Below are 13,244 nucleotides of genomic sequence, written 5' to 3'. Positions count from 1 at the left end.
CACGCCGACGCCCGCGTGCCGTAACGCGTCGGCGTAACGCTTTTTCGTGACGCGTCGCCGTCGGCATAAAGCTTTTTCGTGACGCGTCGGCGTCACCGTAACACCTTTTCGTGACGCGTTACGCCGACGGCAACGCCGCTTAAGCCGGAAACAAACGCCTAAGAGCTGCGCTAAAAAAAAAAAAAGTTAAGAAGTAATTTGTTAATTAGCTAATTCGTAAATTACTAAATCTAAATAGCACAAATAATCCCAAACCTTAGCTTTGGCAAGCTTAAGATTGGGATTATTTGTGCTAAAGTTCGCGAGGATTTCAATTTCAATCAATTTCAATTCGAAAACTAACATTACGTCCGAAATGTTCGGGAAACCCATTTTCTCGGAATCGTAGACGATTCGCCAAGTTCACGAAAATTCAGTAATTTACAGCATCAACTTTCCTGTTTGGCATTCCAGGGCAAAACAAAATAAGTCAGATAATTTATATATTTAACAACCGAATATTCCCCTGGGTTTGTATTTCCTAATATTATTGTTAGGAAGGTGATGCTTTTACATTGTGTACTCGGCGCTATATAAGTGGACGAATAGAATTTCTAATTTGTTTTGAAATGTTTAACAATACTAGCTGTTTTAGAAAAAATACACTATTTTTCACCTCTCAGCAAACATTTCAAAAAGCGTTTGTCCAAGTCAGTATCTAATATGTAACTTTTCACTTTCCTAACATTAATTTTGGAGGAAGTATATATAAAACTGTGTCAATATTTCATTGTTATCTAAATGAATTAGTTTATGGCAGTCATACTTCGCCCTCGAATGCCCAACTAAATATGACAGCAGCCACTTCGGACTATTTGCCTTTTTATTTTAATAAATAAAAGCTGCTTTGAAGCAAATCAAGACAGCAGGAGACATGACCATTGATTCAAAGAATAGAATTATTACAATTGATAAATTTTCACTCAATATTCTTGCCCCTTTTTCCTCATCAAGTAGTCTATTTGGGTAGTTAGAGGAGCCTTTTTTTGAAATGCACAATTATGACCAGTCTTCCATTAAAAATTTGCAGTTATAAGACTGCAAACCTTTTTTTCTCCACAAGTCTACTGTTTTTTTACATTGGTATGATCTTACATCTAAATATATGTGAAAAAGCACGTGAGAAAAAAGAAATACATAACCAAAATTGTCTTTCGAATTACCGAAAAGTACATTAACATACATAACGTGTACTGAGATTATTATTTATGGTTTGATCAAATCGGCTCAATTTTCATTTGTTGTCATGTGCTACATAGTGTACACCAACAAACGACAGGAAAAAAAGGCTGCTTTATGGGAGTCTGACAAATGTACCAGCCCCCCCCCCTTCAGTTTGGGTTGGTTAATGTTGACAGTGCAGGTTAATTTGATATGCATGTGGTACAAATAAGTCAGAGAACTGCATTGGGCATAACAAATATTTTTTTATCTCCACAATTCAACTTCATGTAAATCACACATCGAAAATAAACATGCTTAAACACATAAAAACATGGCTTCGTCAGGTTCTGACAAACACAGTCAAATCACAATTATTCAGAAAACTTCTAATTTGCTCAGCAGTGGAGAAAATGACAGATTTGACGCCTGCTTCGAACACACCTAAACATTACTTGTTGCAAAGCCACACACTACCAGACATGATTTGGTCCAATCCTGACACACGCAACCAAAATCTGGATTCCACAAAACACGCGGCAAAGGATGCAACGGGATGCTACAAACACCAAAACATCACTGATACAGCAATATCTCGAACGGATGACTATTTAACAAAAAAAAAAAAAAAAAGAGGCGAATTTGACAGATATGTTTACACCTTGTTTCTCTGAGAAGGAGAGCGGACGGCCTCGCGTCTTCTCCACCTCGCCGCCTTGAGAGGGCAAAGCGAAGTGAGGAGGAAACGAGATATCTTGACGTCACATGATTTGTCCGCCTGGTTCAATCTCGACCTCTTTTCCCAAAAATATGGCCGTCCATTCGAGATATAGCCTTACGAGTAGTGTTGTAGCGATTGTAACATCCCACCTACATCTCCTGCATTGTTTTTTTGTTTTTTGTTTTAATCCAAATTTCGGTTCACCATTTTTTTAAAGCAGAATTCACAAAACTTTTTCCTCAATCAGCGGGGAAGGGAGGTAGTTTGGTAAATACCGTAAAATACCGAGCATCCGCCCATTTCACATTAAGTGCCCACCCCCACATTTTGTAAGAGCTGAAAAGATATGCACAGTACAAATATATGTAAAACTTATGACCACACATATGACATTTTGTTGTTTCGTTTTGCTTTAAGCTGGGAGCCAAAGTGATGTGTAAGACCATCTAAGTCCACCATCAAGGCACACCATGCGTACCAAGTTCATTTGTGCAATACATTTTTGAAAAGTGTTTAAGATCAAGTGGAACCACACAAGAGTTTTTGGAGAAACCAAGGTAATAGTAAATTTGGGCGTTTACGTGCCAAACATACGAAGGGTATCTGGCACACCCAAGGGGGGACTGAGGATTAATTCAACCACCTGGGGACCTCTAGATGTGCAACCAAAAGTTTGGTTACACGGCGCCTTTTCCGCAATAAGCCTCTGTTATATTGCGGGCAGCTCAGGACAACATAGCAAAGGTTCTGATCATGTGCTGCAGCTCAATGTCCAGGGGGCATGTACAGTAACAATTAGGAAAGGAGCAGTCTACTGGGCTTTACAAATTCATCTCAAACAGATTCGGTGTTGAAACAATGTAATCGAGAACAAAAATACACTTGTGGAGTTCTGTTTGGGGAAGGGGGACAATGACAAGCTGATTGTCGGCGGAATACACAGGGATGAATTGGGAAAGTGAGTAGTTCATGCTCTCGTGTACTATTGTCTCAGAATCATCGATAAAAAACTCGTTGAGGACAGCATACACTTCCATGCTGTTCTTCACAAAGCACTCAATGGATGCATAGCAAATACCGTTTTCAGTAGTACATCTGACTGTTCTGTTATTTCTAAGTTTCTGGTTTTCATAAATACTAGATGTGAAAGTGACACAACCAATCGTTGCCCTCTTGTAGATCAATGCATTGTCGAACATAGACTGGGTCGATAAGAAACTTGCTATCTTTCTGTTCGCTTGACATGGGCGTCCATCGAGTTTTACAGATCCGTCTGTAGTCTGTTTTGGAAAACGAACATTCCGAATTCTGTTCAAGACAGAAAATGCAGTAGAGCCCTTATCCATGCGTCGCTCAATTGAGTTAAGTGCATTTCCGATCCCGACAAGAGTAGCAAGTTGCTTATCGATTGCCCTGGTGCCTTGGATAACTCTAACTAGTTCACCATTTCTATCTTCAAAAAGAAATGCAGACGTTGCCCAGAGGGGGCCCCAACGTCTTACAGAAAGACCGAGATGTGTTAACTGGTGCATGTTGAAAGTTAAAAACTGTGGTCCATAAAGTGATGCGGACTCTTCAACAAAGCGACTAAGAAAAGTTTCGGCCAGATCAATTTCGTGACGTCTCACAGACTGCTTCAACAGCATATGGATGGCGGAGACGAGGAGGACAAAATGTTGCAGATGAGCCAGTGGAAGAATGCCAGAAAGTACTGGAATAGAATAAAAAAGTAGCCATGCCCTGAACTCACTTGCTTTCCAATACATTCTATGCCTGACAGAGCGCGGCGTTCTAGTGATAAAATCGGGTGGCTGGATGGCCAGCAGCCTCTCGTCAATTGTTTTCAACTGTCGTCCGAGATACCATGGCTCTGCATGATACTTACTGTCAAACCAGGTGGCCATTAGCATTTTCACTACCCCTAGCAGTACACAGTGCATGTAATCTATTACAAAACTGGACGCCAAATCAAAACGGGGAATCAACCTCAATACAGACGGCCCTTTTACGCCCTGTACTACAGTTTGGCTATTCACAGCCTGTACGGCCTGCTGCTTCATGCCACTCCCCGTTCGCAAAGCATGCGTACCCGGAACATAAATCCATGATCGGGAGGAGCCATTGCGCTGACAAGTTTTGCCAGGGGCCTCACATAGAGAGCACCCATGCAAGCCATTAAACTGGCGAATATTCTGCAGCAGAGCCTTTGGTACGGCGTCCACAGATGTGACTGGTGCAAAAATACGGGATATCAGTTGTCGTCCAGTTACAGGATGAGTCCATCTCAAACCCTGCAATGCGAGTTTTTTCACTTCCAAACAAAATGGTCGAAGAAAGGTATTAACGTCAGGCTTTGAGCCACACCAAAGCAGAGTCAGTAGTTGAAATTTCTTGCGTAGTCGGGGGGGCAGTTCAGGGATTACACAGTGCAAGGGCCACAAGGAAGAGGTTGAGCTTTTGAACACCTTAACACCATCAGTGTTCCAGAACAAAGAGAAGTCATATTTGCCGCTTCCAGACCTCACCTTCTTGTATTCATCCCCATCTGTTAGATCACTGTAGGCATCAGAAGTGCCATGGTTGGGTGGTGAGAAGTATTCATACATCCTTTCATCCTCTAAGAATGAGCGCAGCGTTGGAGCTAACTCTATCTGTAAAAATCTGCCGCAGTTAATAAGTGATTTGGTGCACAATGGACACCATGCGATTCCAGCGGAAACAGAGGTGTGGCAATTCTTGCAAAAGAAATGTTCTTTTGCTGGATCACCGGATCGATACTTGGAAAGGAGCTTGAAAAAGGTGTACGTCGTTGACGGAAGAGAATGTGGGCGGGGCAGAAATAAGTTGAGAGCAAATAACAAAGCTGAAAGAAACTCTCGCGTGAGGTTGAATTTGAAGAACAAGTTCATCAGGATGACACAAACTTCAATGCAGGACATAGAACACCCATCAAAAAGGGGAGTGTGGGCCAAACCTTCCTGTACATAGCTGTCACCTGGGCATTGTTCACCGGAGGAGGTACTGTCTCCGTCATCGGCTTCATCAGAACTTGAAACACTGATGTCCGAGCAGATGCTCTTCTCTTCTTCGGCATCACTTGCATCCTCTGCACCACTCTCTTGTCGAAGAGGAATTGGGCTGCTTGCAAGCTGATCAGGGCTTGCGCTGTTCGGAGGTTCGGAACAGCCTGCATCTTCAGAAAGCTGGTCCCACCGAGCTTGGGTACGTCGTGGGACCTATCAAGTTGGAAAAAGAAAACATAAAACATGTTTCTTTCATTACGAGTACTGCAATTTCAAACATATCTATAAAAAAATAATGAACCTTTCAAACGAGTTGCAGAATTTATGCTAGCAGAGGCGACATTCGGTAGATATCCGTGCCCCAACTTTGCTATCACCAAGAACTCAGCAACAATGAGCTCAGATGGTGCAGCGGTTAGCATGCTGGTCTAGGCATTTTTTTTTATCGTGTTGAATATCCAGATTTAATTTGTGTCTTGTAAACAGTTCACTTTCTTTTGCTATTATAACTTGTGCAGATGCATGACAAGTACAAAGCAAGTAGCTGGCTCCCGAGACGTTCACTTCGTTTGAATTTCGGGAAAGAAAGACGAGCCTATTCGCAACTTTCACGACCTATAGGGGGCGTACTGGCGCCTATCAAAATGGCTGCTATCTGGATGATCGTCGTAGAAGAGCAGCACGAGGCTGGGCTTGCGACGCGTGAGTAATTCCAGCTTTGCTGTAAATGAGCTGTAATATAGCCTAAGTTCATTTTTTGCACGTCAGGAAGGTATTTGCAAGCACCTTTTTTGTGAAGCCGATCATCCAGGAGCTAGGGAGCGCTATTCTCACACCGCGGTACCACCATCGCTGAAAGTTGCGAATATTTTGCCGGCAGCTGGCAGAGTTGTCTGGGCGGACAAATGCTGGCACTTTTCTCCCATTTGCGGGCTGCAAACACGTCACTATAGTGTCGGCATTATATATACATGGGTTAATTGGGTATGGCAGCCAGAGAAAAAAAATTGCCGGCAGTTGTTCTACGTTGGCTGGCATATATTTGTGGTTGTTACTCTGCCAGCAGATGGAAAAATAGGCCTGGAAACAAAATGCCAGCTGACAGCTCGGATCAAAATTGCTAGCAGCACTCATTCTTTGTGTCTACATCATGCCAGCTGCAGTCGATGTATGCGAGTACCATGCCTACTGGGACTGAGCAGAAATCGTAACTGTCAATTTGGATAAGTTTGCCGAAAAGATTCCCGAGTATAATTACTTGCTAAAATATTACACATTTGTACAGCGTAAGTTGTCTGCCATAGGAAGGCATCATTTTCTACATGCAGACGAAAAATCTACATATAGCCTGGTGCTACGAATATACGACGTACTCTGCGATAGCAATTGCAGTACACTAGCCTAAGCCAAGGCCTAACCAACTTCTCGATAGAACAAAGCAGCGGTGAACCTTTTGAAGTAACTAGAAATGAAAATCTTTCTAACCTTGCCCCTAAATTGTCACGCTGCCGGGAGTGATTGGAACGTCGAAAAAATTTCAATCATCCATACAGTAGGTTCAGCCTACAGAAGCGGCAGACCCTTAGTGGAACGATCCGCTTGAGTGTGACTCAGGTACTTACGACTTCGCTGCTGCTTGTCAAATACTTCTTGTAGGGACCGCGCTTCTGCCTGTTCATTCTGGAAGGCTGTGCAGTATGACCAAGTACCAGGATGCCAACACGGGTAACTCGACCTTTAGTAGAGCCACAAACAGTGGCAAATCCGCGCCATTTGACCACGCGTAAACGCTTCCACGCAAAGCCCTCTTCCGACGCCCGCCCAGCCGAGTGCAGCGTGCGGCAACTCCAGCCACCCCGCCCGCCTCTCCAGCCACAGCCGGCTGCGCGAAACCACGTGTAGCCGAGTCAGTCCAGAGGGAATTTTCAGTGTTTTATTAGGAGCAGTGTTCATTCATAAATAATCAAGTCGGTAATTCATTTTTTTTATACAAAATATAACTCGATTATTGACTTTTTAAAGATTTATTCTGTTTTTGAATGGGTTGGCGGCTGGTTAATTGCGTTGGAATTTCGCCCCGTTTGCTGGCAACAAGAGCAGCCGGCGCGAAGCTCTTCCTGGAAAGTACTCTACCCGCCCGGCGATAGTTGCAGGGATGTAAAGGGAGAAGTAGTATGGTAGAAAATAAAAAGAAAACATGTTTCAATTACATAATTCAAGGCTGGGTGGCTTAAGCAACCGCCCGATATAAAAGCAACTGCGACGAGCAAGCGGATCTCGGCGGGAAACACCTCGGCCGCGAGATCTTATTTGCTTTTTCAAACGCGTCTCGTGGTTGTTAGTCAATAAATAAAGTACGTACGCTTCTCGGTATTTTCTTTCCCTTTCCTCGAACGCCCAGTCTCGTTCGTGAAGCAACAATGAATTTCCGAAAGCCGAGGGAAAGGCGACGCAACCATCGCCGCGAGTAGCAGACGACGCTGCGCATAAAACGGTGCACCGACCTCGCAGAGGGCAGGCGTCGTCGTATTTAGACATTCTCCGTTCGTTGTGGCGCATCTAACTGTTGATAGTTGTCAAAAAAAAATGGTTTTACATAATGCATTTTCTATCTTCCTTGAAACTGTTGTGGGTACACTATAGTTGCACGGGCGTCAGCCTTCCCCCAACACCAGCACGCCTGTACATTTCTACCTCCCCAAGGGCAATAAATAATACCAAAGTCGCAATAAAACGCACGCGGTAGCCATACGACTAGCAGATGACGGGAGGATCGTCGAAGTCGACGTGCCTAATTCTACGAAATTGTGACTGCGGTGAGGGCTGCCGTCTTCGCACGCTGATTTTCAGGAACTTTGGGGGTGGAGAAGAATTCTACTCGTAGAGTTTGAATCGTTTCGAGCTCTCTTGGCGCAGTTGCTACGCCCACACGGCATAATGAACCATCGCCGGAATGAACAAAACGTTCCGCGTTCAGAGCTTGAAATGCTGCCTCAGGTGTCGTGACGAATCCTCTTCACGCGTGCACGTAAAGAATATCGCGTTGAACATCTACTTGGCTTTCTACAACGTTCTACACGTTCTACAAGGATTTTGTAGCCACAATTGGTAGGTCGAATGTACGGCAGACAGCAAAATATCTACCTTTTAAAAATGGCGAATCGACCGTGGCGCACCCTGGATTTTTGTTTTCTTCAACCCCGATACCAACGCCTTGAAACCATAGAGCTTGAAACCCAAATTGCAATACAAAAAAAAATTACTCGTCGCGAAAAACACGAAGTATAACACAGTGTAAAATGTAATTAGTCGAACTAAATTACTATTAAGTAAATACATTTCTCGGCTTTTCTTTTTGTGCGCTTTTATCGGTCAAGCACAAAAAGGTTTTAATCTGAAAAGATACCAGCCAATCCAATCCGTTGAGCAGTCTTAACATTGTGTGTTTACCGTTCTCTGTCAGCTGTAACTTAACGCAACGCAATATGACTGAACGCATCGACGCCGAGTTTGTGCTCGTCTATTTCGAAGAGGAGAACAAGTACGATGTTGTCGGCGACGTCTACATAGAAGAGCTGTGCGATTCGGCAGCGCCCTTAGCCGTAGGAGCCATAGTCCACGTGCTGTGGCAGGACAGGGGCGCCTTCCCTGCTGTAGTAAGGGGCCTTTCCGGTAAGAACCCAGCTTCATAGTTCTTAAATGTAAAACGTTTATTGAGCAAATGGTGCAACTGGCAGTTGCGTTAAGGTAGGGTCACTGTGCAGTTACGGGGGGTTTTCGTAGATCGTTTTTACCTTCCCGCAGCGTCCTCCCCGACCCGCTACGATAACCGGAACTAGTCTACAGCCAAGGCCATCGGCTCGCATGAGCAGTTGCGGATTCTTCGTTGTGGAGGGCTTAGCGGAGGGGGAAACACGGTCTACGAAAACTCCATACTAGTGAGTTTTAGTATTGCGTATACGAGCAAACGCAAGCGCTGTGCGTTAGCATTGCGTTCTCCACGCTGCGCATGCGCGAAATCGCCATGCGCCAATCCAAGGGCGCAGTTTAGGCTCCGCGCTCGCGCAAGTGTGGAACACGCAACGCAAACGCACAGCGCTTGCGTTTGCTCGTATATGCAACACTAAAACCCACTATTATCATATCTGAAGGGAGAAAGGGCGGGCGGTGTTTTAGCAGATCGCTTTTACGCTCAAATAATGATACTCTATGCTATGCCGACCACCTTTTTGCATGTATTGTATTGTTATGTGAGTTGAGGGAAAAAAGAAATATCTTGGTATGTTTTTACCTGGCGTCACTCTCACATTCTCTCGATAAGGATTACAAGAAGGAAGTGTCTAGAGTTCCGTTCAGACGGAACGGTAGTCGCCACTGAAGTTCGTTCCATTCTGAACGAACTTTAGTAAACCGTGTAAAGTTACGACCAGGCAGAACTATAAACTTATACAAACTGAGAGACGGGGGCACCGTCGCAGCAAAGCGGCGTGTACAGGTAGGCAAGGGGAATTAACATTTTTGAAATGAGCCGTCGCATACTTTTGTCGCGAAGTGGTGGGGATGGGTGTTTAGGTTAGCACGTGCCCTAGTGATACATGCGTGTTTAATCGACACTCATTAAGCCCTAGAAAGATCACTTCGGAGTCGGGACATTAGCAGTTTAGATGGAACTCTAGTTGCGACTATCGTTCCATCTGGACGGAAGGCTAGCCACAACCTTACAAGAAGAGTAAATCTATACGCACTGCATCGTGCACCTTGACCGGAGTTGGCTATACACACTACGCAAAGAGCTCTCTCCATTTGGGTCACACTTTTCGGACGGCGCATGTATCACTATGGAGCGTGTTAAGCCAGCCCTCCACTGCGGCGACAGTGTGCGGCTGCTCAGTACAAAACTATTAACCCACATGTCCCCCCCGTACACGCCACTTTGCGGCGTCCAGCCGGCAACCCAGGCCCTGCTGTCCCCGATTGCACCTTCGTTCAGCGAAGGTGCAATCGGCGAAGTTCAGCGAAGTTTCGTAGACAACATTAGTTGTTTTTTTTTCCCCAGTGTTAATTGTAAAAAAGAAATGCCATAAATATCGCCAAATGCTCAACAAAAACAAATGTTCTTAAAAAAAAAGAAAAACAAGAGGAGCTTGTATTAGGTATTGAACTCGATCGAACCGGAGACTGCTGCCTAGGAAGCAGACTCCTTACCACTAAGCTACGCCACCGCCTCGGAAGCTGGTTGTAACCATTCGTTTTACATGAGTTTCACGTAGTGCGTTAGCCAATTCCGGTCAAGGTGCACGACATAGTGCGTATGGCTTTACTCTTACAACAATCCTCTCGACCTTTGCGCCGGAGACTAGTCTGAGTTAGAGCACTATATAGCTCTTACGGTGCAGAGTAGCGCAATCCTTTGATCCGCGTGTTTCGCCGTTTCATGGCCGACAGAGCAGCTCTGCGCGAGTCACGTGGTACTCAGGGTTCCAGGAGGCGGCCCGCTCTATGGGAGAATACATGGAGATCTACTCAACACGGGTTATTAAAAAATAAACGCCAAGTTCACACTTTTCGAAACTAGTCTGTCGTGAAGTTGGTAAAGCAATAAACATTTTATCAAATTTTTAATAATATTGGATGCGTTTGAAAATTTTGCAAAGGCAATTTTCAAAGCAATGGCGTTTGAAGCAGACAATTGTTTTACGCAGCGGAGATGGACTTTATGGATTGGCCGGAGCGGGTCACATGAACGGTGTGACGTCGCCGCTTCGTCTGCTGCATGATGCTGCTCAGGCAATTTTTTTAAAATAATATTAAGTTATTTCATGGCGCACAACTTAGCGCAAATTATTGTAAACTATTCCCTTATGTCAAAAACTATTGTCGTTCCATAGATCCCTAAAATAATCAGGAAGCAGCGATTTTCTCACGTTCCCCATGCATTTCTGACCAAAGTTGGAACCTCCGGGCGTTCTAGATTGCGGTACTCTGCTCCGAAGGAGCTATATAGTGATCTAGTGTAAGTTTCCCTGAAAATATGTCATGGTTGTGAAGCAGAGAACTTTCTTTTTTAATTTCAGCTGACAAGGACAAGCTCCTGAGGAAAATGGAGAGATTAATAAAAAGAAAAAACAAGGCTCTTGTCGGTGCAGCTCATGGAAAGACGGGCGTAAGCAATACAATTAGTTTCATTATCTGATATATTCCCTGGAGGACATATTTGAGCTTACTTTTCAGTCCGTGCTAGCAGGCTTCTACTGATCTTCTGCGAATAACAAGAACCTCAGTGGTGTGGAATGCACGTTTTGAAGTGTTGTGGAAGCTTGATGCATATGCCCGCAAAGTGGCTGTGCTATCGGTCGCAAAAGTTCACGGGCTGCGGAAAGAAACTAAAAAATTTATTTGTGGCACTGCCTTGCAATTACTTATGGGTGTAAGCGGTTCTTCATCCCTCAAAGAATCATCTACACTCAAGCAACATGCCCAGAATTTAAGGCACTGCATTAAATACATTTTTTAACATCTTCCCGTGGTCCATAAACTTTTGCAGCTGTACATTCGTGTAAGATATGGAAAAGGCCAAGCGACCGCACAGCCTAAAGGATCCTAGTGCTATCTAATAGAAGAAGGCTGATCTATGGCGAGGCTATTGAGTGTACAAGCAGCATTCGACAGGCTATTGATTTTTGTCGTCACTACCACATGTCTGCCAGCTATTGCAGGGTCGACGCTGTTCATTGCATATTTTAGATAAAGCTTGCAGCTTTCCACTACAAACTGTAAGCGCGAGTACTCCTCTACTTGTGCGTTGAGATAAGCTAGGCCAATCATAAACAACAAGCAGTTTTACTTGTGCATTGTGAAATGCTCTATTTTGTTTGTCCTATAAACTATTTAAAAATTCTAAATGTTTTAAAGGTATTTCTGCTTTGTTTGCGAACAAGCTAAGCGTCAGTGCCAAAGCCAGCATTGAGTGGGGAACAATTTCATGACCTTAGCGGGCAGTGGCGAAAGAAAACTGAGTAGCCAGTGCTCTTGTCGGGAAGTTTTAGTTTAGGGCTGTTGTCACCGTTGCATTGCTGTACTCCATTTACCCCTAAACTGAGAGGGCCGTGGAAGCTATCTGCTGGGTAGACCAGTCAACTCTTTGTACTGTGTCACATGATCATGCCCTTTGCTCATGCTGATATGAAGAGAGGGGAATCAGGTGATAAAAGGCAGGCATGTGACCGGTCCACCAATCACGGTCTGCACCACCTTGTCAGCTTAATGGTGAGCAGAGTACAGTGAAAGCGCGTGCAGTACCTTTTGAAACATGGCTCAAGTGTTCACGTGTGAACACATTTTAAGAATGCTTTTGTGAGATATTACGCTGAATATACCAAAGATGCTAAACACGCATATTTTAATTTTGACTTTTCTGTTTTAGAACACATCTGCATTGCAGAAGAAAAGAGATGAGGAACTGCTCTCGGAAATCGGCGACGAGGCTGAGCTTCGGAAAGAAAATCTCCGTCTAAACCAAGTTATCGACCACCTCAAGGAGAAATTGAGGGAAAAGGAGGAGTCCTTCGACAAGCTTCTAGGTAACTTTCTCTCAAAATTTCTCAGAGTATATGAGCATTTTGCTGGCTTGGCTTTGGCCGGGTCTGATTTGCTGAGGTTAGAACATAGTGTAAGAAATACATTGAAAGGAAAAATTCAAAAATAGGTGTGGTTGAGGACCGCTTGGATGTCATTATAGATGTGTTAAATTCCTCTTAGTCACGGGACCCTTGAAACCCCTGGTTCAGGAAGGCTGCGATGTTTGAAAGGCCAGTAACATAGCTTGCCTCCACATTTGCTAGATTCCCAGCGGCACTACAGCACAGCCAGCGAAACTCTGACTTTCCCATTGTTTCCTTGTTTCCCTCCCGTGTTTTGAGCTGTTGGAATCTTTTATCGATGATTCCGACCTTGCCGAAGGTGATCTTAGCAGGAGATCTTTTTGAGCCTGTTAGAACTCAAAGCCTTCGCATTTGACACTGCCCAGGTGTCACTCTTGACGTACACGTGCATGCCTTCCCTCTCGTAAGAACCTGCAGGAGCCAGTGACTTCTTCTTTTGTGCTGTCTCGCATCTTGCCGCACAACATTTTGTGTGGGTGCCACTCATGAGAGTGAGCATGGCTACATTAGCCTCAATTGGCCTGACCAGAAGTATCAGGCCAGTTGCATTATTGTATCGTAATTTAGCTTTCTGGTTGGTGGATGTCTGCCGCAGTCATGGCACTAGCCATATTCAAGCCTAGGTAAGAAGGAAAAAAA

General features: G+C 44.4%; 1 protein-coding gene across 1 annotated transcript; it reads right to left on the bottom strand.

Annotated features, from left to right (window-relative positions):
• Positions 1-2,110: 2,110 nt before the first annotated feature.
• Positions 2,111-3,894, bottom strand: LOC120844239. The gene has a single exon (XM_040215897.2). The coding sequence runs from the start codon at positions 3,859-3,861 to the stop codon at positions 2,743-2,745; it is 1,119 nt and encodes a 372-aa protein (XP_040071831.2). The 5' UTR covers positions 3,862-3,894; the 3' UTR covers positions 2,111-2,742.
• Positions 3,895-13,244: the final 9,350 nt, after the last annotated feature.

The sequence above is a fragment of the Ixodes scapularis genome, unplaced genomic scaffold, assembly GCF_016920785.2.
Source record: "Ixodes scapularis isolate PalLabHiFi unplaced genomic scaffold, ASM1692078v2 PGA_scaffold7__128_contigs__length_106722199, whole genome shotgun sequence".
In the NCBI taxonomy this organism is placed as follows: Eukaryota; Metazoa; Arthropoda; class Arachnida; order Ixodida; family Ixodidae; genus Ixodes; species Ixodes scapularis.
Note: the sequence above shows the minus strand (reverse complement) of the source record. Positions and strands in the feature narration are given on the sequence as shown.